The sequence below is a fragment of the Xiphias gladius genome, chromosome 8, assembly GCF_016859285.1.
Source record: "Xiphias gladius isolate SHS-SW01 ecotype Sanya breed wild chromosome 8, ASM1685928v1, whole genome shotgun sequence".
NCBI classification, from domain to species: Eukaryota; Metazoa; Chordata; class Actinopteri; order Istiophoriformes; family Xiphiidae; genus Xiphias; species Xiphias gladius.
Genome location: NC_053407.1, coordinates 5,511,167 through 5,538,322, shown reverse-complemented (window position 1 = coordinate 5,538,322; position 27,156 = coordinate 5,511,167). Strand labels below are relative to the sequence as shown.

General features: G+C 40.0%; 1 protein-coding gene across 6 annotated transcripts in view; it reads left to right on the top strand.

The window, feature by feature from the left end:
• The first annotated feature begins 5,418 nt into the window (after positions 1-5,418).
• The window catches only part of spon1b (spondin 1b), a 108,388-nt gene continuing 86,650 nt past the window's right edge, over positions 5,419-27,156 (top strand). For 3 of the 6 annotated variants that reach the window (XM_040132885.1, XM_040132882.1, XM_040132884.1), the window contains exons 1-3: positions 5,419-5,949; positions 7,296-7,402; positions 24,972-25,105. In XM_040132885.1, the coding sequence (XP_039988819.1) occupies positions 5,724-5,949; positions 7,296-7,402; positions 24,972-25,105 (467 nt within the window). In that variant the 5' untranslated portion in view covers positions 5,419-5,723. The other 3 variants (XM_040132887.1, XM_040132886.1, XM_040132888.1) reach the window with 3 other exon arrangements.

Below are 27,156 nucleotides of genomic sequence, written 5' to 3'. Positions count from 1 at the left end.
TACTTGCATATTCATAGATTCTAGACTTCTACAATAAGGGAGAAGGAGTGGATGTAATTTTAACATTTTCATTTGGGTAATATAAGTTTTTTGTGAAAAATTTTATCAGACCCAAATTATTTTTCAAAGAATAGTATAACAATATCAGGAGAGGATCTTTAATGTTACAAGTGTCATTTTGAACTTGAGAGCACTATTTCTGTAAGATCTACTCAGTTTGTTACTAATCTTGGATATAAGTATCGATTTTTATTCAGAAAACATGCCATCCACAACCCCGATGTTACGCAGTGTACACTCATAGAGTGTACACTGCATCCTGCATTAGCACTGAACATTGTTATTAGATGTACCCTAAACTGTGAGGTGTGGAATTGTCCAATATAGATGCAATTCCCTCACCAGAAGAATTGTCAGATCATGAATTTTTACTTTAAAATCTCTTATACAAGTATCATCATCATGTTGGATTTTTATCTAATTAACAAAACAAACAAAATGTGATTCCGGAACAAACTAATATGACATATACTGTAATGTACATACAGTAATACTAACACACTGTCAACTCACTGTACTGGCCAATCTATATTATCTGACTGTCATAATTAAGCCAGTTTCTGCACAGATGTATTTAATATGAAATAGAGAGCATTTGCTGACCCACTGACTCAAAGCAGTTGCCAGTTACCTCTTATTGCCACTTCTCTCCAGAATCTGCCCCCCTCGGGATGATGCTGCTGCAACATCCGTCTGATAGAAAGGCTCAGCCGGGCTAACAAATCAAGAAATACTGAAGGAAACATATGAATTTTTCCTTAGGAGCTTAGTTTTGTTGATATGACACAATAATCCACATTTGGACCGATTATTGTTTTATAAGATGCAGTGACTCTCATGGACTCATAAAAGCCTGAAACATCAGCTTACAAACTAAAAAACAAATCACATTTTAATTTCTGCAGATGACTTCCATGGCTTAAGTGCAAAATGCAATTGCAGCATATTTGTAATATGTTCTTCAGACACCCACAACAATGTTTACTCTTGCAGTTTCTGCTTCTATGAGTTAGCAACTTTTTGTTTATGCAAGAGGTAATTTTTCCCCCAATTCATCATGTAATGATCCCAGCCAGGTTGAGAAAATTTCTGCAATGCCTGCAAAATGGATGTGAAACCTTTAACTGAACTGCAACAAACAGGGCCTTGAATTCCATAAACAAATTAAATGCTGTTAGTAGCAAAATCTTTACATGCATTCTTGGAGGAAATGTAGATTATAATCTCAGGACCGAGCAGAAAGAAATGTAACATGGCATTAAATTTTTATGTGAGATGTGGAACATGGATTGTAAATCTAAATATGGGTGTGTATGTGTTTATGTCAGTGTGTGAGAGAGAAAATGTGTTACAAATGTATGTGTGTGTCACACATCAATTGTTCTGGACTTAGAATATGGTGTCATGAACCTTTCCATTTCTGATATTCATATCAGAGTACTAGAGAACAGCTTCATTTTGCCCCTGACCGTTTTCAATCATTTATTGTATCATTTCAAGAGGCTCAAAGATGAAAAGTCCATCCAATATCCTGAAATATGCTGACGACAAAAACAGTCTCACTATGGTCATGAACTGCAGCTCATTTGTGTTAATGGCAAAAATGATTTTTCTTTTCTGTCATTGTCTCAGCTTTCTTTTGGAGTCAGTCAAGACACAGAAACACTCTAAAGAGTACAAAAAAGTTATCAATGAACAGCCTGTTGACACTGACAAGACTGGGGTGCAGAAATTTTGTTTTTGAGACTTTAATATGTAGTTACTGCAGCACAGTCAAGACATTTAGTGAGTATGGTGACTATTGAAAGTCCAGCATAACAAACAAAGCATTGCGTCAGTTCAGGCAGAGCACTACCACTTTAATATATATATATATGTTCAGTGCTAATGACGCAGTGAGCCAGTAGCAAAATAGCATACTGGCACCCCTAAATGGAATGCATTCATTATTATTAAAGTTCTTAGTTACGCCTGTGTTTGACAAGTCAAAATATCGGCCATGAGAATAGTCTACTATGCCTGAAGTCTTTTTTTTTTTTTTTTTTTTTTTACCAAACTCACTGTCAAGTCTGTCAGGTTGAGGAGTTTGTGTAAAATTAACTATCATCCAGGCTTACAGCTGCCGATATTCCCATTTTTTCATATTAAGGTCTTCACCATAGGCAGTTAGCATTAATCCTAGGATAGTGCTAATTGAGCACAGTTATGCTTACTTAGCAAGTTTGTAGATATTCTGTAGAAGGTGATGGCATGAAAGAGTGGTTATTTGGTCACATGAGGAAGAGTGACTTTTTTTTTGTTTTTTTGCTACTTTTACAGTATGTCTAATTTGAAATGAATAGATGTTGTGAAATGAGCCTTAAAAGCAGGAAAAAGCAGGTTTGTTCAAACATCTCAGCCTACTGGAAGAGGTAAACTAGGTCTTTCCGTCTTAAAAAATGTAATTAATTATTAATTGTTTATTATTCATTGAAAAAGTTATTAAATTATAATTTGCTAATTACTTAACAGCAAAAATAACCTAAAAGTAGGAGACTAGACACTGTGGTTTAACAAGCAGCACTGAACATCAAAAGCTAGCTTTAACGTTAGCCTCTTTGACTGAGCGAAGCCAAGTGAATCCAGAATTTAGGTTAACCAATGGCTAACATTAGCAAGCCAATTAAGAACACAATATATGACATAAATATCAAAACTTTGAAGTAAACGGAAGGCATATTTCTCCTCTGTTGCTGGTGACTCCAGATCCTGTGCCAAGCTAACACATACCAGACCAGCCTCTATACTGGAAGCGTACAGACTTGACATCAACCCACCCAACACCTTTTAGCGCAACAAACAAGCTTTCTATTTGTAATATAAGTACCAAATTTTGAATTGTAAACCCTTGCATTACTCGCTATATAGTTAGCATGGACTGGACTTTTGTACCAGTCATCTTGTAACAACAGTTATCTATTAGCCTGAAAACAATTAGGTGTAAAGGAAGCTTCACCTGTTTTATGTATGTTCCAAACAGGCACTCCTACTTGAGTAAAACTGTAAAAATATGTATTGTTGGCATTTCTACTTCAGTGAAACATGTCTCCTTCACCATTTACGGAAATACAAGACAAAATGAGGAATATGTTCTTTCAACAATGAGCACATACCCTATACAATTCAATACATTCAATCCATCTCCATTACTTCGAATAGAACAACAGACCTAAATGAAGCAAATGCCTTCCATGAGCAGAACAAAATGATTAGAAATCCTATTTCACAATTGAGCACAATATTAAGGGCTTTTTTAGAACCCTTATAGTCCATTAGAAGAAATGCCTTCCACACACTAAGATCAGTACAATTTTCCTATTTAATACACAATATTTTGGCTTGTGCTTCCTGCATGAGAACCTTATTACCCTCATGAAAGTCTCATTTAAGGAGGCAAGTTAACTAACCTATCTATTCAGACATTGATTCCATACTGGTACTCTAGTGAGTTCTTTTAACAGGTATATATAAGAGTAAATATTGTATAAGAGAAAGCTACCCTGAGCCAGTAAGCTGAATGCAAATTTTAAAAAATTCAACTCATGCTAAGATTTGAAGATTTCAAACCAATACTGATTTTCTCAAGCTGAAGAAAAAAGTTGGATGTTTGAGTGCAGGAATGTTACTGGCTGGTGTGCTAACAGCTTGTTTTCATTCTTAAAGGTCAGTGGGTTGTTTCTGACTCCGCACCTCGGTCAAGGGTACGCTGTCCGTCAGACAGTTTATAGTGCACAGTCACTCCAGATGGGATCCATCACACAGGGACATCCAGGCTGATGCTGTTTAGTTTAACCAACTCCAGCTCTGAGAATTGCTTTCAGCTAACATTCCCCGGGTTAGGCACACATGGACATTTGGCTTGCGGACACAAAGCCATGAAAACTTGAGCAATTCAGTTTGGTGCAAGTTTATTCTATAAAGCTCATCTCAGTGAGTTTTTTTTTTACCCTGTAACATACCTTAACATACATTTGCTACTTAAAAGCAGACATTCAAGGAAGATTGCAAAATGTTGTAAAGGAACAAGATTTTTTTTTTTTTAAATGAAATGGATCAGAATATCAGCAAACTTCAATTTATTGCCTCAGCTGAGTACAAATATTCCACATTTAGTATGAGACCTTTAACCTCTCTGTACAATATAATAAAACTTGAGTAGTTGAAAGAGTAAAGGGGCGCAGTGATAAATAGAGTGACAAATTTACTAAGTAGCTGTAGAGGACTTGAAGTTGCCAAGACACTCTTGCGACACCTGCTGGTTAAGACGCACGGGCTCCTTATGTAAGTGCATGTCTAGTGTTTACAATGGATTATAATATGTGCTTGAGGAGATATAAGGAAAGCTGAGGGTGCTTCACATACACCAGATGTCCATATAGAAAAGTGTGCATTTAAACCACAAGGAAATTATCAAATACAATTACGGCAGTCTCTGATGGATCACATGTTCATGGAGGACATGTTGATACAATTTACTTTGTATAAGGTTTATTAAGAAGGAAATTATTTATCATGTTAGCTAAGAAATTCTATGAATCAACATTTAATCAATATTTAAGGTTGCTTGTTGTATATATATATATACACCCTTCAGCCACAATATTGATTATGTTGATCAGCTATTAATGTTATGGCTGATCGGCGTATAGTTGCTTTATATTCGTAACATTAAACATTTCTTTGTGCTCGTAGTTAAGTGATATTAAGTCATGTTCATTGCTCACTTTTTTCATGAAACATCTCGCACCAGCAAATGCGTAAAAACGCACAGGACAGGACTAATAAATTACATTTTAGTGAAACTATTTGGGTCACTGTGGAGTTTAAAATTACGTAATCTTACTTCATGATGTCTTTCATGTAGCCCACAGTATATACCCAGAAGAAAATTAAATGATGGTCTTTGTTCATTTATACATGAAACATGGTAATTTTACATGATTTGGAGCAAAAATGCATAAATGGCCACAGGAGATGAGGATTAATAAACACAATCCTCTTCCCTGTTTACTTTAATGTAACTACGATTCTCTCTTTGGAGTTCATAAGGACCTGATCTAAGTCCATGGTGTCTTTTAGCTCCAATGCAGCCAGCAGTGTATTGAGAATTTAAAATGCGTTGTCGTATTTGAACAGCAGGCACAACATTTGTATTTTTTCCTCAAGAAGCAGCTCCATTTGTAAGATCCACACACAGAGACAGAGAGTGTGTACTGTATGCTTGTGTGTGACACTGTCTGTGTGTATTAGTGGAGGGCTGGCTCTGTGTCTGGACCTTCCCTCGCCTCAAGTCAAAGAGACAGCCGCGTGAGCCCGCGCTCGGTTATTTGGTGGACCTCTCTGCTTCCATGCTCTAGAAACACCACAAACTGATCCGGAAACAGCCACAGCAGTTCCTCTCCGCTTCACCGTGTTGCGCACCGGACGCGCTCTTTCTAGTTCAGGATGGACTCGTCTCCGTCTCCTTGTGTGCACCTTTAGTACTGATTGTGACCCTGCTGTAGTTGGTGGGAGTTCGTGTGGAAGGAGCTTTTCCTCTATCCGCTGTTTCGCTTTTCTACTACTGGGTTTTTATTTTCGACTGGACTGCAACTGTACTCTCATCTCTGGTCTGCAGTTCCGAGATGGGAATGTATTTGTATCTCCTGCTTTTGCAGTACTATTTCGTCTCGACCTTTGTGTGCAACGCCATCGCCTTTGTTGAGGAGCCCTCCGGAGGCAGGTCGGACGGGTACTGCGGGCGGATCCTCCGGGCGCAGACCCAGGGGACCCGGCGGGATGGACACCATGAGTTCAGGCTCAGAGTGGAGGGGGACCCAGAAACCTACCATCCTGGCAGCACCTACAGAGGTAGAGTTTGTTTTCAAAGTCCATTTGCGTAATCTGTGCGTAAACCTGCGTCAAATTTAACAAGTGGCCTGCTTATTTTAGTTCGAAAAAACTGTGTACTCTGAAATTCCTCAATTCTTTATTTTATTTCCAGAAAGCTTGAATATATCCAGCCACCATGTACTCACTACCATTATAAGTAATAAACGTAGTAATCCAAAATTTTAATAGCAAGCTGGAGGACGCAATTTCCAAACTATTCATTGTGCTTACTCTGCAGGGAGAGTAGTGGTTTGATAAGGCTACTTAGTGTCATAATGTCTGACCTATATCCACTTCCTTTTCTCTTCCTGCAAGCAAGTGGACACACACAGACGCATACACTCACACACACACACACACACACACACACACACACACACACACACACACACACACACACACACACACACACACATAAAAAACACACGGAGAGACACACAAATCTGGCTCCAATTAAGCTGACCCCTACAAATTTATTGTCCCTATGCTGCCTGGTGGATTTGGCCACATAAAAAAAGCCTTTGGCCAACTCACTGAGATTCCTGATGAATTTATAACAGAGGACTAGGCAATTTTCAACTTAAAATACAGTAGTTTTACTCTCTTTGTTTTAAATGCAAATTTTATTCATAAAGATCCAGTGGGACGATGGTGAGATTTTACAACAATAAGACCTGGCATGCTACAGTTTTGATATAGGCTTAAAAAACAAAGATGAAAATCAACTGTCACCTGTCGTAAAGTCTCCCCACTGAGACCATACTCCAGATCTTGAGATTTTTGGCCTGTGACACCACATTTTCTGCATTCAGGGCTAAATTCTAATCAGCTATCAGGCACCACTTCAGAAAAAGAGTTATTCCACAAGCCTTCATAGCCTTTAAGTAACAAAAAAGTTAACTTTTTTAAAACTGGATGAGATTGAAAATATTGACATCTTCCTTCTCAGTGCTGGGGGCAAGTTTTAAGATAAATGGGCTGGTATGAAATTGCAAGGATAGGGCACAAGGGTAAGCCAAATAAAATTCCACCCTCCTCTCATTCTATGGCTTCCATTTCTTGCCTGTTACCCACACTAAACTTCCTGCATGAGATTTATAACCTCGTTTTTAATTCTAGTGTTAGATGCTAAATCTTTTTTTTACAGCCCTCACTATTCCACATTTCACTGATGCTGAAAGGCTTGCAGCTTTCATACATGTTTCTCTAACATCATCTGGGGTGACCTTGTGTCACGCAGTGTGACCCTGATGTGTCAATGTAAAACCTCTTTACTGCTTGGTGTCCCTGTGGAGTATATACACACACTCTCTCCTCCTTTACAGTGGTCCTCCTGGCAACCAGCCCTGCTTATTTCAGAGGTTTCACCCTCATTGCGCTGAAGGAGGGAAGAGAGGGCACTACAGACGGCGACTACACTGGCCAGTTCCAGGTAAGGATAAGCAGATGTGGAGTGGAAAAAGACAGAATCTCTGCTTACTGAATGTGCTCTGAGATTTCCGGGAAAGTTTGCAATAGATTAAATAAGTTGCATGCTTTAATGCACATGGAATTTCACTTACCTGCTTCCCGCTGTCTTCCGATATGGAGGTTAAAAGAGGTGTTGCTGACAGATGCAACACAGCTCCCCTGGATGAAGCTAGGAAACTGAGCTCTCCTGTTGTGGCGGAGAAGAAAAGAGAATCTAGTTGCCTCTTTGGTGAAGCCCTTCCAGGCTGAGGCAGACATGGCATCCTACCCGCTAAGTAGCAGATATTTCCTCAGGCGGAAGAGGGAGAGGGGGAAGGAGAAGGCAGAGGAGGATAAAGAGTCATGTGAGGACAGAGATGAAAGAGATAAACAGACCAGCCTAAAGCTGCGTTAGAGACAAAGCAGGAGAGAGATGTGAGATGTTTGGTTCAGTAGAAACACAACTCCCACTGAGCAGCACAGAGCTTCTGAGTAGAGAGCCAGACTTCCTCAATTACCTCCCGCTCAGTGTAAACATGAACACACATCTGTAGCTGTGTTTCCACACGATCATCCTAACTAGACTCTTACCAAAAAGAACAGGAGGCTGCTTGCATGGAGCCAACAGTTTGAAGAGAGGAGTGAGAAGTTTTTTCTTCTTGGTTTCACCAGACCTCTGACTTTGAAACAAATAATATTGTTTGCTGAGATGTTGTAGTAACGCTGCTTTCCCTGCAAGCAGACTGAACAGTGATCCTAAACTATAATCCTCCTTTTTTAATCATGTTGGCAACATCAGTGTTTGCCAACACTCCTGCTATTCAAACAGTGATATTGTCACTTCTGTTATCCTAAGAGATTTCCATTGATGAAGGGGTGAGAGAAGCTAAAGTGACTAAATCAGTTCCTGGTATTTGGATTGATAAACAATCATTCATGAGTGTTCTCCAGCTTGTGTGATTTCCCATCTATCCACCGACCCCAGGCAGACATTATCGCTATTTAACAACCTCACCTTACTTCCTTCTTTGCTCCTGTCATAATTTTTGTCACTTGAATTTTAACTTGTCGTTTTAAGGGTATTGGCTAAAAAGACTGATGGTGTCTCACACGATGGCTAGATTTTTCTTAATGAAAAAACAAACCTATACGTATAACCTATATAATAAGCTACTTGCACAAACGGGAGGACAGTCTCAAATGACCACAAAGTTAAATCAACACCTCTCCAAAATATTCTCATACTCAACAAAAACTGAACAAAAACATTGTAACCCCCATGGGTGCAGGACTTATTGCAGAATTGTATTATATGTATTAGATGCTTTAGTCATAGTGTAATCAACACTATATGTCCAAAATTATGTGGACACTTTGTCATTACACCCACTCCAAACCCATGGCCATTAATCTGCTGCTATAAGGCCTTTCACGAGATTTTGAATTTGCTCCAATTCAGCCTAGAGCAGTGGTTAGGCTGGCCATTGATTTTGGTCTATAAAGCCTGGATTGCAATTGCTGTTCCATCCTAAAGGCCAGTCAAGTTCCTTTACATCGAACTGGGGATACCATTTATTTGTGGATATGGCTTTGTGCACGGAGGGTCTGTCATGTTAAAACGGAGAAGGACCTTTTCCAAATTGTTGCCACAAAGTTGAAAGCACACTATTGTCTAAAATGTCACAATATCCCTTAACTGGAACTAAGGGACTGGATCTATGAAAAACAGTGGTCCACAAGAGCGTCCACATCTTGGTCAGTTTTAGATGAAAAGCATGTGCTGGATCAAGAACTCAGTCCTCCATCAAGGATGTTTTCAGTTGCAGTTGTATGTTAGTCAACTAGTGGCCAGATTATTATTTTTTTTAAATAAAAGTTGGAACAGGTTTTAATAAAATTTGGTGGAAAGTTCAGCCACAGGTTTAGTAATTAGTGTATATGAAAATCTTTAAAAGATTTCTTTAACTGCAACATTGGCAATTTTTTGCAGTTTTCTTTTATACCGCTGCACTTATTTCACCCATTAACACAGCTTGACCACAGTGCTACGTGGAGAAAGGCTGGTCTGTTGTGCCGGCTCTGTGTATATACACTTACCTCGTAAGCACGAATTAAGCAAACCGTGGGAAAGAATTATATCTTGTGCACACGCAATGTAATTTTGAGTGCTCAATGTATTAAAACATGGCCTCAATAAAATTAGTTTTTCTCTCTGTGGCCCCCCCGGGGCTCTACAGGGAAGATGTAGTGGTGTCAGGAGTAGAGGACAAGCTATGAGAGGTTGAGGAACACGAGGTAGAGTAGCTGCAGCAGCAGCAGCATCAATAGCTGAGCTTGAGGAAAGAGAGGAGGAATGTTGTTGAGAGAGGACAGCTGCAACACAGGTTTATAGCCTACCAGTTACTACTTATTCATCCTCTCATGTTGGACTGAGGGCAGACTGGATGCTACAGTGACTTACTATTGCCTCTTGAGGTACAAAGTGGTATTACAAGACAGGATGGGTTGGAGCTAGCTAGTTAGCATGCGAAATTCATTAGATATCTCTGCAACACAATATGTAGATGTCTTTGACATAATGTCAAAACTGTTATAACTTCATATTCTGTTGATAATCTTAGTTAATTTTGAATGTTATAAATTAAAATACTTACTTATTGCTCACTTAAGCTCTCAAAGGGTTTTTATTTCATATTTTAGGTTGAGGTTGAGAAATAAAGGTTTTAGTGAAAATTGATATTGATTGATTGTTTTTTTTCAAACAATGCTTAGGTTTTGGAATGCTTTTTTAGAGGAAGCCTTAGGTCTTAATGGGTTACATGGGGAAAAATCAGCCATGCATACCTCTTGGTTGTCTCCCCCCATATTTATGTTTGTACAAGTTCAAATTCAGATTTTTTTTAATGAAAAAATGAAAAAACAAAAGATTGTGCAGTCTTGTCAGATGTATAGGCTGTTTTGAGTGTGTTCGAGATCATTTATTAATTCACTGTCAGTTCTTCAGCTCCATAGAGACTATCAGAAGGTACAGTATGTCAATGTCTACTAATGACACACGTAACCAGAAGTTACCCTTTGTCTTGTCTGAAGCCAAATATTGTAGTGAGCTTTGTGTCTGACACTCAAACATGTCTTCTTGAGAGTGCATAATCTCTTCATTTGTTAATGCATTTGTTAATTCGGCCATTTATTCATTCTTTCTGCTCCTCTTGATGTAGAGTCTGGCTGTGGTTCTACTTCTGCGTCTCACAGCAGCATTGCCTCTGGGTTTACTCTCAGCTTTTCCAACCATTAAATTATAATGAACATTCTTTGCGTGTTTATACAGTTCTTTACAAATGATAAAACAAATAAAAACCATGGGATAAAAAATAAAAAATGAGGCATCAATTAACCACAATGGCACAGGAGAATAAACGCCAACAATTAAAACAAATTATATATTGGTCTTAAAAATTGTTTTTTACAAGTTGAGAATGATTTTGTGTGAGCTCCTCAGGCGGAATAAAGAAAGCTGATAAGTCTGGACTGTTGGTTTTTTTACTTGGAGTTTGGTGCATGGTCCTGCCTGAAGACAGGGTTTGTTCACACAGCAGGTGTGTTGCATGAAAACAAAGATACCAGAGTAGCCACATTGTTTTGTAGCTCACAGTAGGACTTTGAATGAATTAATCCGGATCAAGGAAAGTTTGAGACATCAAAAAGTCAGTGGAAGTCAGCCGGGCAGTCACGCAGTGCCGCTCACTTGACTTTTGTTTAAACAGTTCAAACTCAAAACATCTCAGCTCACTCTGCTCTATTTGATTCCTGCTCCATGCATGATCCACACCTTACAGTCTCAACTTCAGTGTCCCAGCAGAGTCTGGAGTGGGGCTGAGACAAGGGAGTAGGCAGTGAGCAGAAACTGGAACAGTGTGGGCTAAGTTTGAACAAAATTAGTTCACAGTTGTAACTGACAATTTTATCCACATATGGAAAATGATTACGGCCTCTTGACATGTCAAAAAACTGACAGTGTATACATAGCCTTTATATATCTGAAAGGTTCTGAAAAGTTGACTGTACAAAAAAAGATATGTCCTGCATGCTGTTACATATTAACCACACTATATTATCTCAATGAAACATTTAGTTTGGATTCATTTAGTATCAGAAATTATTTTTAGAATGATTTCATTTATTAAATACACCGTTATTTGTGTCTTAGTTATATTAGTGGGTTGATAATAGGAGATTCATCATGATAGTGACTCTGGCTTTTTATCTAAATGACCTAATTTCATCAAAATCAGCTTCTCTATATCAGAGAGGTTTACATAAAACTTATTTAAAGTGAAGTTGAATACAACGATTCACATTCCTGACAGTTTATTTTCCACAAGTTAATTATGCGGTTAGTTTTGCAATGTCATGATTGTTATTGTGCAGTGGAAGAGGAGCCAATTGAACACAGTTGTGGTTCCCCGTACGGCTATTCTCTCTCCTTGCTCTCTGGTTGTTTCTGGCAGCTGTCCTGGAATGTGCCCGCCTGCAGCTTTACTAAAACACCACAACGGAGAGTCACTGCTCATCGTTTTTTCCTTGAGCAATAATCTGCTCTTTGTCCCTGTTACTACCATCAAAGGACTTCTGTCTTAATGTTTCAGAGTATATCTGTGAGTATGCATCTGTGTGAATGCGAATGACTCCGTATCCCACTGAGTCTGTGGTCATTCTGTGCTTAGAAATGTGTGTCTTTGTGCTTATATCTGCACCAAATGGGCATGCTGGCATACATGCGGGTCTGCGTGTGTGTTTTTCCCAGCCCTCCATGCATTACTGTGGGACATGGGTCATATTTATCTAGGCCAGCAATGTGTTATTGCTAAGGGAGACAAATGGAGCTTGTTTGGCTAACGGGAGAGATGAGCAGACATGAGATATTATCTTTTTTCCTGCATAGATTATCTAGGGTTCTGGGTTTAGCCAGGGATAAACAAAGCCAATGAGTTTAAACTGCCACAGCTAAATCATAGGTTTTAGATAGAAGCAATTATGTAAGCCAAGCAGAGCTTAGAGGGCTTTAAAGAAAAGGACATGTAGGATGTGTGCAGGGTTGTAATGATGGTGACCTGATATGCAGCATAATCACACTGAAATGTGATCCTAAAGTGATTATTGCCTATAGGGTACAGTAGATAAGTAAGATACACCGATCTAGATAGATAGATAGATAGATAGATATACACGATTCAATCAAAACATTACAACCAGTTTTAATGATGTGTCTGATTAATGTACATGCTGCAGGAGCCTGAGTCTGGCAACCCTCCCTGTTTTCTATTAACAGTAAGGGTTGTTTGCAAGCACAGAGTTGTCCTTGAAAACAACTGTGTGCTTGTTTATGTCAAGGAACTTCCGGTGGTGCTAGGGAATAGTTTACACAACTTTTATATATCATGTTTTACAAGCTGGTTGGTTCAGATGCTTGACGTTTGCATACGTAATGTTGTACTCTGCACCGATTATGGCTTATTAAATACATCATGCATCAAAAGTATAAGTATGAGGCCACTATTTCTTACTTGTTGCACTCAGTGATTCAATAGGGATTAAGTTGTGACTCTTTAAGTGTCTGAGAAAATGAGTTATCGCAAGGATGACACAAATAATCATGGGAGTATTGTGAATTGATGTAAAAATTATGAGCAAAATTGATTTTTACAGTCCTTGAAAACATTTTCATACAAATAAATGCTTATTATGCCACTATGTTTCACAGACAAACTAACATAATTTTTCTTCAAGCTATATCCAAAGCTTTTACTTTTGTTGTTATAAACGCTTTGGTGACTGTTAGCGTCTTCTCTACCGCACAGGAAGAGATTAAATTTCCACCTGCAGCAAAAAATGTTTTTTTTTACATAGTTGGCTAGTTTGTTAAAAAGAGCAATGATTGACCATCACTGCAGAAACTTCAGAAACAGAAAACAGGTTCATGCTATCCCAATAGGGCCTGACACCTCTATGTAGTGATCCCCAACAACAATCACAAATGCAGCAACAAGAACTGATCACTCACTGCTTCGCACCCATGAACATTAATTTTTAGCACACAAAAATAGACAAGCCAAAGATACCTCCACCAGTAATTAAACTCTGAGTTTCTGCATTAGGTAAAAAATACTACTCCTGTGCCACTCATACACATTGTTGCTCACACTGTTTGATTGACAGTTGAGCTGTGGGAAGTCCAGTGCAAAAACACCATCATTTTAAATTTCCAACATCAGCAAACAGTGGTTGCTTGATATAATTTAGTTTGTTAAAATGAAAAGTGATAGCCATCGTCACTTAAGAAACTTCAGCAGGAGAAAACAGGTTCAGTAGGAGTCACTAATGCAGAAACAATGACCTGATCTCTCACCAGCTTCCCACTCACAAATATTGTGTGTGATGAACCACACAGTCAAGCTGGAGGCACCATTAACTGGCAGTTGAACATTGGAATTTCCCTTGTGCACTACTGTTCACATTGATTTACAGTGGATACGTGGGAATTTGCATGGAAAAATATCGCCACGAAGAAGAACCTGTAGCAACAAAGATGGCGATTAGAAGAGGATCATGAAGTTTTCTATCTGAATACAAACACCATTATGAAGATTGTCAAATAAATGCTTAATTATACTGTATTTTTGTGAAATTACTGTGTCTTATGCACTGCTGGGATAATAGGTTAAGCAAAACGATCTGCAAAAGAAAGGTAATTACCATTGTTTGGTTTCATAGAAAATGTCACAACTTAGTTTTTAGTGTTTGGAAACCAAAAGAGATTGAGGGTGACTGCTGCAGCTGCAACAGCTCTGTGACTCAGCCTTGGTCCTAGCAGGAGCCTGTCTAGTTTATTCATGCTGTTTTTCATTGACAATAGCCTAAACAAACCGAATAGTCAAAAGATTGTGGAAAACAGACACATACATACACACACATCTAGGAACACACGACGCTCATTTACCCAAATACACAATTGTTGAGCATATTGGCCCCACACTTTGGTTAAGGTCTTAGTGAGGTTAAATTTTTAACATGAACCCATGATACCTTCTGAGTGAGGCTCCCTGTTGCTATGAATAACCAGGATAATTGTTTGGCTTTAAGTTACCCCCCTTTCTTTGTGATTAGGTGCACCAGGGAGTCAAAACAAGGTCAACCACCCAGTAACTGACAGGGGTAACTAATTTTTTTTTTTTTTTTTTTTAAATAACCCATTTTTTTGTACAGAACCTGGGTCTGGGAGAAAATGAGGACATATTTCAACCAAATAACTCAAAACAGCTGTCTATTAGGCAAGGTCTGGCATTTCTTTTAGGAGGAAAAAATAAGGTTAACCAGCATCCAACCTAAACTACCTTACAGGTTATTTGTCCTTCCCTCTGATACCACCCGTAGGAGCATTTCCTGAAATACAGTGGCAGGACATATGCCACAGATAAACCATTAAAAATCACTGTTAAAAAATAAATAATTCTTGTATGATGTGACAAAGCTCTGATAAATGTTTGGTCAGGTTTAGGCACAAAAACAACTTGGTTAGATTTAGTTAAAGATCCTGGTTTGGGTTAAAATAAGTACTTTGTTAAGGTTAGGGGACCTTCGTCATCATGGTTACAATAATAAATACGTGGTTAACGTTATAAAATGATTGTGGTCATGGTAAAAAGTAATCGGACTATTGGTTTGACACAGGAAATGAACAGCGGTCTCCTGTGGTAGTCCAGTGTTTTGTTGACCCATCCATCTTCCCTGACATCCTCCCTATGTATACTTTGTCACTATATAACAATGTCACCTGACTTCGTCCTTTGCTCCCGTCATAATTACTATGGCCACTACACGGCTTTGTCCCTTGACGTAAACATGTCATTTTTGGGCATTTGCTGAAAAGAATGGTGCTGTCTCACACGACTGCTAGATGTCGCGTAACAAAACGTAACTGTGGGTCATAATAAGCTGCTTGCTCAAAGTACTTATGGGGTCATTTTTATGGAGGGACAGGCTCTGAGTCTCTCAGTTGGAAATAATACTTGTTTTTGGTCATTCACATTTATTTTATTTTCACACAGCACAAGTGAAAAGAGTAAACTGTATGTTAATGGGATTATTCAAATTCAGAAACAGGGCAGGTAAAAAAAACAGTTCAGGTCACAGCTGAATGCTCAGTACTTGTAATTGGCTTGCCTGTGTCATACAAAGTCTTTCACTTCACCTTCTTTTTATTTGTATTCATCTCTATGTATCATTTAGTTTGTTTCCTGAGTATGCTCTTAAGTCAAGGTGTGAGACTTGTCTTTTGTTGTCAGAGCTTTTCATACCAGACCCCCGATCAGAGCTTTGGCACACGAAAAACAAAGATGAGAAAAGAACATGACAGACTTAAAGGAGGGCAGGAAAGAAATAATTTGAGCTTCCTTTACAAGCAACAGGGATAGTCCCACTTTATATGTCTAGTCTGCATGAACACAGATAACACACAAGCACTCCTAGGTTTGACAGCTATGACAGCTTTTTAAATTTCTCTTACATTGACCTCCACAAAGCCATATAGCACCAAAAATGTGAATATAACTGTAAAAAGGGGAATTTAAAAAAGAGCTTTGGGGTAATTTTTATATTAAACAGACCCAATGTACAATATGCTCCCTCTTCACCAATGTTGTTTTGTATAATTGAATGCCAAAAGCCATGGAATTGGCTCAGTTTGCTAGGAAATAAACCTACACAAACACACACACACACACACACACACACACACAGTCCGATTTTTACAGAGTAACTGTTTGGATATGTGACACTGCTGCCTCGGTTGGGTGGCTTAGACAGAAAATGCCATATGATGCAATATTGGTGATAGCCCCAATATCTCAGTGGTATTCTGCAGTAATAGTACTGCTTTGATTGGTGGAAAGATCAAGGCAAAATGTTGGCGCTGCCTAGGTCTTCATCGAGAGAAGAGAACTTTGTTACTTTCTGAAATAAGCTCATCTTCAAGAGCTGATGTGACATTTTCAATCTATCTGTCTGTCTGCCTGTGTTTTTCCTAAAAAAAACTTTCATCTCTGCACTTAGGTCCCAAAGGTTTTAACTGTATTCACTCCTTTGTAACTGCTTTGCATTTAATTACAAACCTGCAATGTGTACACACTAACCAACAAACACACACACACACACACACACACACACACACACACACACACACACACACACACACACACACACACACACACACACACACACACACACACTTACAAGGTGCTAATAGTGAAATGTAATCAGTTCAGTAGATGATATGTAGGTATATTTCAGTTCCCTTCTCATCATTTGATGATGCCATGTTGTAGATTAAGAGCTGTCTAGTCAAAGAAGCACTTATGGATATTGGTTTATTGACATATTACTCTGAGGATACTGGGTGTTTGTTAAAGCCTGGGTTTGCCTTGTCTGTCTCCAGCTCTGTCTCTTTGTGTGTGTGATGATGATGATGCTGTGGTGCGTGTGCGTGTGTGTGTGTTTGAACAGGGCTCTACGTTTGCTTGTGCAGGCACTCTGAAGCATTTGTGTTTACCGTCTCAACAGAGAGCAAGAGACTGAGAGAGAGAGATTGAGATAGACAAACCGTGGACACACACAGACATGCCAGCTTCTGCAATGAAAACAAACGCTCCTTTGCTAGTCTTCCCACACTCCCTGTATTCCTCTTTCTGTCTGTCTCTCTTTCTGTCTGTCCTTCCATCTCTCATACATTCCCTGTTACAAGTGATGACTGTAAACTTTAATGTGGCTAACTTGTTCTTAGTTTGATTATTTAAGTAGAAATAAACTGGGACTTGACTGTCTTCCAAATGGACTTGACTGTAATGACTTTAAACCCAATTTTTTGACTTTTGGACTGTCCTGACTTGACTGTCTTAATTTCAACCAACGCCTGTCTTCATTTGGGTCTTGACTTAGAACTTGACTGTATTACCTTCAAACATGCCTATCTTGAATTTGGACTTGATGTTTATGTCTTGATGTGGCACTGACTGGTTTAACTTGGAACTGGAATGTCATGATTCTGGTCTTGATTTAGGACTTGATTGCATTAATTGTATTGTTATTGTTTTAATTACTGGACTGTGGCGCTATCGAGTACACTAAACTAGCCTGAGTGAATACAATGGTGGACACTTGTCCTATCTAGGGATTGGAATCAAGAAGCAGCTCCAGGTGAGAACCAGTTCCAAATTGTCCAAACCATCGGAATTGTATGTCTCCGAGATGACCAATTCCTATTATCAACAGTTGCACATTGCCAAACAATAACGTCAAACTCATGGGTCTACAATACTGGAACGTTGCAACAAGAAGGAGTCCTGGCATAGAGGAAGGAACAGTCCAAAAAGTGGCTTAATTTTCACGAAGAAAGATGACGACAGTGCTAGTTGTAATGCAGCGCTTCTCATACATAGGCTCTATTTGGGCGACCCGCCCAGGTAGATTAAACCCCTACAGGTAGATAAAGCTCACAGTATCTACCTAATGTATTATTTCACTCTTTTTTTAAACTAATTTTTGGCCACACACTTGGAATCCACTAGAGGGGACTAGAGGCTTCTTTGTGCGCAGCTGGCTAGCTAGCGCCCTCAGCAATATGCTGAAAAACCTTTCTATGTGAAATGGGCTTAAATTCCAAGAATGCCATGTATTTGATACTCTATGCACAAGTGCCACTGCTTCCCAACAGAGCAGCAAACATGTTAGCAAGGGTAAATATAATGTTATAATAATATTAGCACCAGGCTGGCAGGCTTAGAAGATATTTTGTTGACTAAGAAAACGTCAATGAAAACGAATGCTGTACAATTATTCTTTCATTTCATCCATTTTAAGTATTGACAGACAGACTGTTGCTATAGCTAGCTCTCAGGCTACAGCTTGTGTTCAGACTGAGAGACAATAAAACAGTTGCATTGATGCTGAAAATCTGTCTAGGCCTGCTTTTTTTTCCTACACAGAAAATTGTTTAGGAATCATTAAGGGAATCCATAAAGAATCTCAGATAAGCAGAAATGAAAATGGCATTTGTACTAATAAAAGCTTATCAATTCCATCCCTAGTCCTATCCATTCACCCTGTCACTATTGTGTGATTGCTCTAAATATATGTATACACCTGAGCTGACAGCATCATTACAGAAAATAAGCTGTATTTTTTCATTTCTAGACAGTATCTCTGTAATTAAGTATTATTCCTGTGCAGTTTATTTCAGTTCATCTTTTTAGCCCTAATAAATCTCCATATTCCCGTCTTGCAAAATTCTGTTTTCCTTAAATTTTCTCTGTCCTCTTCCATGTTTCTCCCTTTTTTTGCCCTTTTTCTATTTTTTAAATCTATTTTTGTTCTCTCTCCCCGCCCTCTGTCTTCCTTTCTCTTCTTATGCCTTTTAGCCAGTTGTTTGTGTCTGCTTTGACTGACAGAACTTCAGTCTTGGTGACACAAAATAAGCCAAACCGTGAATTAGATAGAAACATAGAAAGTTTTACTGGAAAATAAAATAAGATAGATATGAGAAATAAGAAAGAAAGAGGATAAAAGGAAAAAGAGCTAGGTTATACTTTTGTCTGCATCTTAATGTCCTATCAAGAGTTTGGGACTGTGTGTTTGGTCACTGTGATTGTTGAGCCGTGGAAGCTGGAGAACACTAGTTACAAGGTCAAAGGCTGTGGGTGCAGATGTGTGTGTATGTGTGTCTCTCTGTGTTTAGTGTTTAAAATGTCAGACAAGGTTCAAGTACCGAGAGGACAGGGATAGACACATCTTGAAAGACTGGTATTATCCGAAGCCTTTCTTAGGGATTTTGAGAAAGTTCCTCTTTCACACAACTTTATTATTGGCTCATGCTGGTGTCAATCATATTACTCTTACTGATGGTCTTAATATTAAGCACAGTTTATGAAATGAGTTATTCTCCAAACTGATATCATATTATAACAGATATGCACAGTGTATCTCTGCACGTTGCAGCTCCCACCATAGCACAGTACATAAAACAGTTTGCTTCCCTTGCTCTCTGATCACTGAAGAAGATTAGAGACTACTCATTCTGTGCACCCATGACATATTTATGAGGAAGTTCTTCTCTGATAAAATCTTAAAAGAACTAGTTTTAGTTGTACTGGCCTCAGAAAAGCCACATTGTTTCAATCCTGCTTTCATTTAACTGGGGAACTGTTCCTTTATGGCATCAGTGGCAGAAACTCAGACTTTTTTCTACATCTCCTGTATTCCATTTGACAAACTCACGGGATATTTTATATTTAGTTCAATGATTAGTCATTTTAAATAAAAACTGTATTACCAAAGGTGTTTTGAGCATGTGTATGCTTTGTGGTTGTGTAAGTTTTCAATTTATTGGATTGTCAGATTAATATTAAATGTACAATTAGGTGCAATACATAGGGAGAACTGATAGTGGCCTTGTTGTAGTATCCTACAAAATTGGGACCTCTCATGGTCTAGGTCGTGACTCTGGTTTTTTACTTATTTTTCCTATATTTCCCCGTTCCCTTGTGTTTACTCTTTTTTTTAACCTTGTGTGTGTTCTGTGTGTGGATATGTGTCTGTGTCTGCGACGTGGCTCTCCTCCGTCTCCCTCCCTCCCTCTCTCTCAGCCACCTGCCACCAATCAGCTAACACACCTACCTTCCATCTACTCATCAAGACTGCAGCATATATTCCCCCATCCTACGTCCACTCTTGGCCAGTGTATTGTTCTCTAAGTATTTACAGTCTAAGTTTAATTCCTAGCACTTTCCTAGTGACTAATGTGCTTTTCCCTGTGTTCAGAAAGACGCCATGTACGTCCTGCTGAGTGCCACGCTCCAGTTTCTCTGCCACCTTCGTCATTTCCCACATCTCCACCTTCCATCTGACTGCCTGCTTTGTCATCTCATCTTCCATCCACACAAGACTGCAACTCTCCCTGCTTCTCATCAAGGCGTCTTCCTCCATCTGCCATCCACTTCCATGCGCAACCAGCTGCCCTCAAGCCTTCCCCAGACTCTGCCCACCACCTACACCTGCAATCTTTAACACACAGTCTCCCCAGAACTCTGCATCCAGCCAGCACCTCCACCCTCTCCCTGGTCATCAGGACCTACGCCCTTCCCTGCTCCTCACTCCGCACTTCTCCTGCCTACAGCCACCTTCCCTCAACTCCCCAGCCCAAAGCCCTACTCTCCATCTCTTATCTGGATAAACTCCCTATTTCTGTTAAGACTCTTTGTGTTCAGTGTCTTGGATTTGGGTTCCTCTGTTTCTTGTGACAGAATGCTCTGGCCACGATGAACCCAGCAGATGCTAACACGCTTCATCAGGCACTCGCCAGTGAAGGCGTTTTAGTTGGTAAACATGAACAGGCACACTTTGAGATTACGGTGAATTTACGGACATTATCCGCACATGTGGCACACATTGGAGACCAAGTTAATCAAGTCTCTACTCACCTCACTCAGTCAGACTCTGGACACCAGCCTCAACCCAGCCAACCCATTTCAGACCCCTTTCCCAGTTCTGCAGCTCAGAACCATACACCGGAAGTTTGGGAAAATGCCAAGCCTCTCTGCTCCAGTGTATCCTGGTGTTCAGCCAACTCCCTTCCTCCCTCACAACAGATACGTACAAGACAACTTATATTAAGGGACTTCTTAGTAGAGGTCCGTTTGACTGATCAACAGGTGTTTAGGAAAGCCGATGGGCAGGGATGCCTCCAATCGTCTTCTTTCCATCCGTCAGGGGTCCAGCAGGTTGGCGGAGTTTTCCATAGAGTTCCAGACCCTTGCAGCTGATTCAGGATGAAATGATGAGGTGCTCCAAGGAGTGTTCATTAAAGGCCTGAATGACCAGGTAAAAGATGAAATTGCCTTCAGAAATGAACCTAATAATGTAGATGCTCTGATTTCCCTGGCTACCAGACTGGATAATCGGCTCTTGGAGCGGCACAGAGAGAGGTCCAGCCATCCCTTGACTCAGCTATCGTCAGCGTCCCTTGGAGCCAACCACAGCCCTCTATTCACAGACCCAGCAGTTCCTAGACCAGCGATGCCATCTCCCCCAGGAGAGGAACCAATGCAACTGGTTTGAGCTCCTTTCTTCCCTGCTGAACATCAGCTGAGAATGTTGGATGAGTGCATCTATTGTGGCCAATCTGGTCACTTCCTGTCTACTTGCCCACATCAGCCAAAATGGGAGGCTCACAAGTAATTGTAGGGGTGCTGGTGAGCCAAACTGCCTCTTTGTCAACCCCCCAACCCAGGATGGATTTTGACCTTACTTTGTCCAGGAATAATCATTATTTGTCATACCTGTATAAGTGGATTCCAGAGCAGATGACAACTTCCTTGATAAAACTCATGCTGCACAATCTGAGGAGCTACTCGACCTTCTGCTGGATGCTAATGCTTTGGATGGGAGACTTTTGGCCTGCGTCACCCACCAGACAGAGCCTCTCCATCTCACCCTTTCTGGTAATCACCATGAACATATTCAGTTTCAACTCATCTCCTCTCCACATTCTCCCTTATTGCTAGGTATGCCACAGCCAAAGAAACACAATCCTCATGTCGACAGGGCCCATGGTTGTCAGCTAAGTATATTCTGCCATTCCTCTTGTCTACAGTCTACCAAATCAACTACAGAGGTCAGAACCAGTCCATCTGTTCCTTAGCCCCCCCGATTTGTCTGCTGTAACCTCTTTGTATCACGATCTGGGGAAGGTTTTCAGTAAAGATAGGGCAATTTCATTGCCACCTCACCGCCCAGACAACTGTGGAATAGATCTCATTCTTGAAGCTCTTTTACCCACCAGCAGACTATACAACCTGTCACGCCCTGAGAAAAAAGGCCAGAGAGCTATATAAATGGCTCCCTGGCCACTGGAATAATTGTCCCCTCTTCATCTCCTTTGGGTACTGGATTTTTCTTTGATGTCAGGAAGGATAAAACTCTCTGTTAGACTTCAAAATAACGAAAACAAACAAATACTCATTGCCCCTCATCAACTCTGCCTTTGAACTACACCATGGAGCTATCATCTTCTTCAAATTATACCAATGGAATCCCTATCACTTGCTTAGGATCCATACAGGAGATGAGAGGAAACCGATTTCAACACTCCCCTGGGCCACTTTGAGTATATGGTTATGCCATTCAGATTAACCAATGCATTGGCAGTTTTTCAAGCTTTTGGGATTGATGTTCGCAGAGACTTCCTCAACCGCTTTACTTTTGGCTACCTGGATGACATCCTCATATTCTCCAAACCTCCCCAAGAACACACCTCACATGTTCGCTTGATTCAACTCAGAGAGCTTCCTGGGCTACATAATTGAAAGCGGGCAGGTGAAGACAGACCCCAACAAGAGCCGTGCTGTAGCAGAGTGGCCTTGACCTGACTCCCTGAAGCAGCTCTAGTAGTTCCTGGGCTTTGCCAATTTTTATCGCAGCTTTATCGGGGACTTCAGTCGCATTGCTGCTCCCCTCACGAGGCTGACTTCATCTGCCACCCCTTTCAGTTGGATGGCAGCTTTGGAAGAGTGGATGGACTACTAAAAGACTGAACTCCTGGCAGAGAGCCTGATGTTCTCTCCTGTCAGTTTGTCTCACAGGAAACCTCTTCTGAACCTGACACCATTCTCCCTTTCTCCTGTTTGGTGGCAGTTCTTACCTGGGTGATTGAAACAGTCGTAAGAGAGGCCCAGTGAATGTGACCCAGGTTACGGTCCACCCAACTGTCTTTTTGTCCCTGACTCTGTCTGTTCCCAGGTCCACACCTCCAGGTGTCCTTGCCATCTAGGTGTGTTATACACTTCTCACTCCTTGAGAGAGACTTCTGGTGGCCTTCATGGATGCAGATACTCAAGCGTATGTGGCGGCCTCCACCGTATGGTGCCAGTGGTTGGTGCCACTGACCACAAGCTGAACTCCTTCAGACTTTGCCTATGTGTCCCTGGACACATATAGCCCTGGACTTCGTTATTGGAATACCCCCCTCACAAGGTAACACTGTGATTCTTACCATAGTGGAATGATGGAAACAAGGCTGTTTTTTTGTGGCTCTCCTAAGTGTCCGACAGCCCATGAAATGGCAGACCTCCTTGTTCAACATGTCTTGCGACTTCAAGACATCGTCTCTGACTGTGGTCACCAGTTCACGTCTCAGGAATGGGAAGCCTTCTGTCAAGCTCTAGGGGCCTCGGTGAGTCTGTCCTTGGGTTTCCACCCCCAAACCAACGGCCAAATCAAGAGCCAACCAAGATCTGGAAGCTGTTTTACGTCGTGTCAGAGCCACCAACTCATCAACCTGGAGCCGCCGACTTCCCTGGATTAAATATGCCCACAACTCCTTGACCAGCTCTGCCACCGTTATGTCCCTATTTGAATGTTCTCTTATCAACCCCCTTTGTTCCAGTTCCAAGAGGACATAACCATGCCTTCGATCCAGGCCCACATTCACCGCTGCCAGAAAGTTTGGAGGGACACATGATCCACCCTTTTACACTGCATAAATTTTCTGAATACCCAGTTATCTGAATAAATTCCCTGTTTTTTTTAGGCTTTTTGTGTTCAGTGTCTTGCATTTGGGTTCCTCTGTTTCTTGTGCAGGACCACATTTGCAAAAACCTAGCCTTGCCTTTGTTGGTTTGTCAGTCCTACTTTTTAATCCAGACTGAAATATCTTAATCACTATTTAATGGATTGCCAGTGGCATTCATGGTTCTCAAGAAATGAGTCTGAATTACATTTGTGATCCCCTGATTTTTCTTCTAGTGCCAACAGTAGTTTTAGATTCACAGTTTGGGGTAAAATGTCTAGACAAATATTAATTGTATTACCGTGAATTTTGCTACAGACATTCATGGTCCCTAGAGGTTGAATTCTAATGAGATTTTTCTGTGATGACACCAGCAGGTTGAAGTTTCCACTTATGCACTGAATCTAGAAGAGAATTTATTAGTGATCTACTTGATGGATTTCTACTTGACCAAATTTTGTACAGATATTCATGGCTTCCATAGGATGACTCTTAATGACTTTGGTGATCCCCTGACTTTTCTGTTAGCTCCACCAGCAGGACATTCTTGTCAGCATCCAATATGCATTGTCCTGGTTCCAATTACTAAAGGCTAGACTTCCATTTTTTCCCTTTTCAAAATTGCAAGCCACCACCGAAATACCATGTGTAAGTGAAAATAAAAATGTCAGCCCTGTATTGCATACATATGGTACTTATCAGTCTCAAGCAAAAAATATTGAGCCCTGGTACAGAAGGTCAGTTGTGGGTTTGCAATGGGATGCAAACTGCTTCCTGTACCAATGGTTTTGTAATCCAATGCTTGGGGTGATTTGGAGAGTCATTTTCAATATTAGGAGCTTCCTGTTTTTTAATTAAAAAAAAACGTCATAGGGACATTTTCAAAAGCAATGTCATCTTTTTCATGTTAATAATAAATACTCCATTATTTTGTTGCTAGATCATTGATGAGGAGGACACACAGTTCATGACAAACTGTCCCCCGGCAGTGACGGAGAGCACACCGCGCAGACGCACCAGGATACAGGTGTTCTGGACAGCGCCGCCTACTGGGACTGGCTGTGTTATCCTGAAGTGAGTTTCATTTTTGTCAAATTATGCTCCTACCTTCTAATAAGATTGTACTTTAGATATCACAGTGAAGATTTAAACAATTTGGTTGTTATTTCTTTAAATTAAGTCACCTCACATAGTGATATAGTTGCAAGCAGAGGCAGTTTTTAAAAGTCATCAGTTTCAACAGAGTTTAAAGTCCCTTACTACAAAGCCTGACATTAATAAGCTATGCTCACGAAAGGAAGGAAAATGAATAGCTGCCTTAAAGAAAGGAAATCCATCCAAAAACCTTGGTGTGCTTTGGATAATGTGGAGTAAAAATGGAAAGTAACTTAAAGGTAATATTAAAAAAAAAAAAAAAAACACAGGTATGATCTATGAAGTTAAATAAGTTTTTAAATAAGTTTTTTTTCCCAGCAGGATAAAGTGTTCCCAGCAGGAACACAATTTTTTATCTACAATTTTTCCTTTTTTACTTGCACAAAGCAAACAACCTGAAATCTGGACCGCTACACCACCAACCTCACCCTGGCATCGTCATTGTTGTTTTTAAAGATAGTCATTCGCTATAAGGAACAAAATAATTAAGCTAATGACAGTGTTTCTCCAGATGCTATGGCACACTGTGTGGCTTGTGTAAAGGGACTGGCTCTAACACAAAGAGACAGATGATGACAGGGGGTAATTTGTGGTTTAAAGCTGACTCATGACTTGCACAGTGTTATATCAAGAGTGGTGTGTGTGTGTGTGTGTGTGTGTGTGTGTGTGTGTGTGTGTCCTTAGTTTTTTGTCACTGTGAAATGGCAACAACAACTCCAAGACTACTGTGAAACTCTGAATTGTGTCCATTACACTGTATCAGATAAGAGGGCTGGTATTATTTCACCTGGACACATTTGAATAGCATTAACTGCTCACTTGTATCTCTCTTAGTCATTTTAAAGGTTCCATAAAATGCGTCACAGAGCTGAAGGAAATTCTGGAGTCGGGTGATAATTTTCAGTTTTCAGTCTTTTGACCCACTGTTGATTATAAAAATACTGATTAGTGCAGCTTTAACTCTCAAATATCAATATCAGTATCTGCTTCCTGGTTGGGCTTTATTCAAATCAAGGCCAATGATTACTAAGTAGACATTGACTAGGCTTCACTCCATGGTAGAGGACCAATAGCCAGCTGTCCCAAATAAGAAGAGGATATTTTTTTATCCCAGACATCAGAGCATATGTATATTTGGCTTTTGGTGTTGGTAATGCTGTTAATAACCAACACAGAAATACCAACCTCCAACCCATGTTCCTGCAATTGGTTTAAAGGTAAGGGGTGACCTACACATCTTGCAAAACTGGTATAATATTACACAATGGATGGAAATTTACTTTAAATGGCCCTGAGTAAAAGATGCATTAGAGGGAAAAAAAATCTGATTTTTTTTTACATAAAAATGCATGAAATTACATTTTAGACACACACTCATCATATATAGTAATAATTAATACAACACATTAGTCCAAGAGATGCAAAAAGGGCATTGGGCTTCTAAGGCTGATGTGCTAATTATGATTGCTATTAATCTAATGCACAACATAAAGTCAACCAGAACTGCATATGAGACAAGTCTGATGATTATCGGGTGACTTTAATTATATTGCTACATCTTTGACTGCCCTCACAGACCAAAATCTTTGAAATGTTGAATATCTGCAGTAAGAAACAAAACTTTAAACAAGGGAAAACCTCTTTTTATTCATGCTTTTAATCACAAAGGCACTTTCAGGTTAAATCATGATTGAAAGTTATTCGTGCTGCCACACCCCTAGCAGACCATCTGTGTATTAAACAGTATTTACAGGAGTTACAATTACATCCAGTTGCATATTCTTTTGAATTTGATTGAACACAGTGGAATGCAGTGATGTCTGTGTTTAGCCCCTGGACTAAATTACTTTCACGCTCATGTCATGCTGAACACATTAATTCTTACTGTTGTTCATACAAAAACCGCAGGTTGTTTTGGAATTAAGGGAAAATTGTTGCGTAGAAAAAGAAAAAAGAGCTAGAAGACAAAA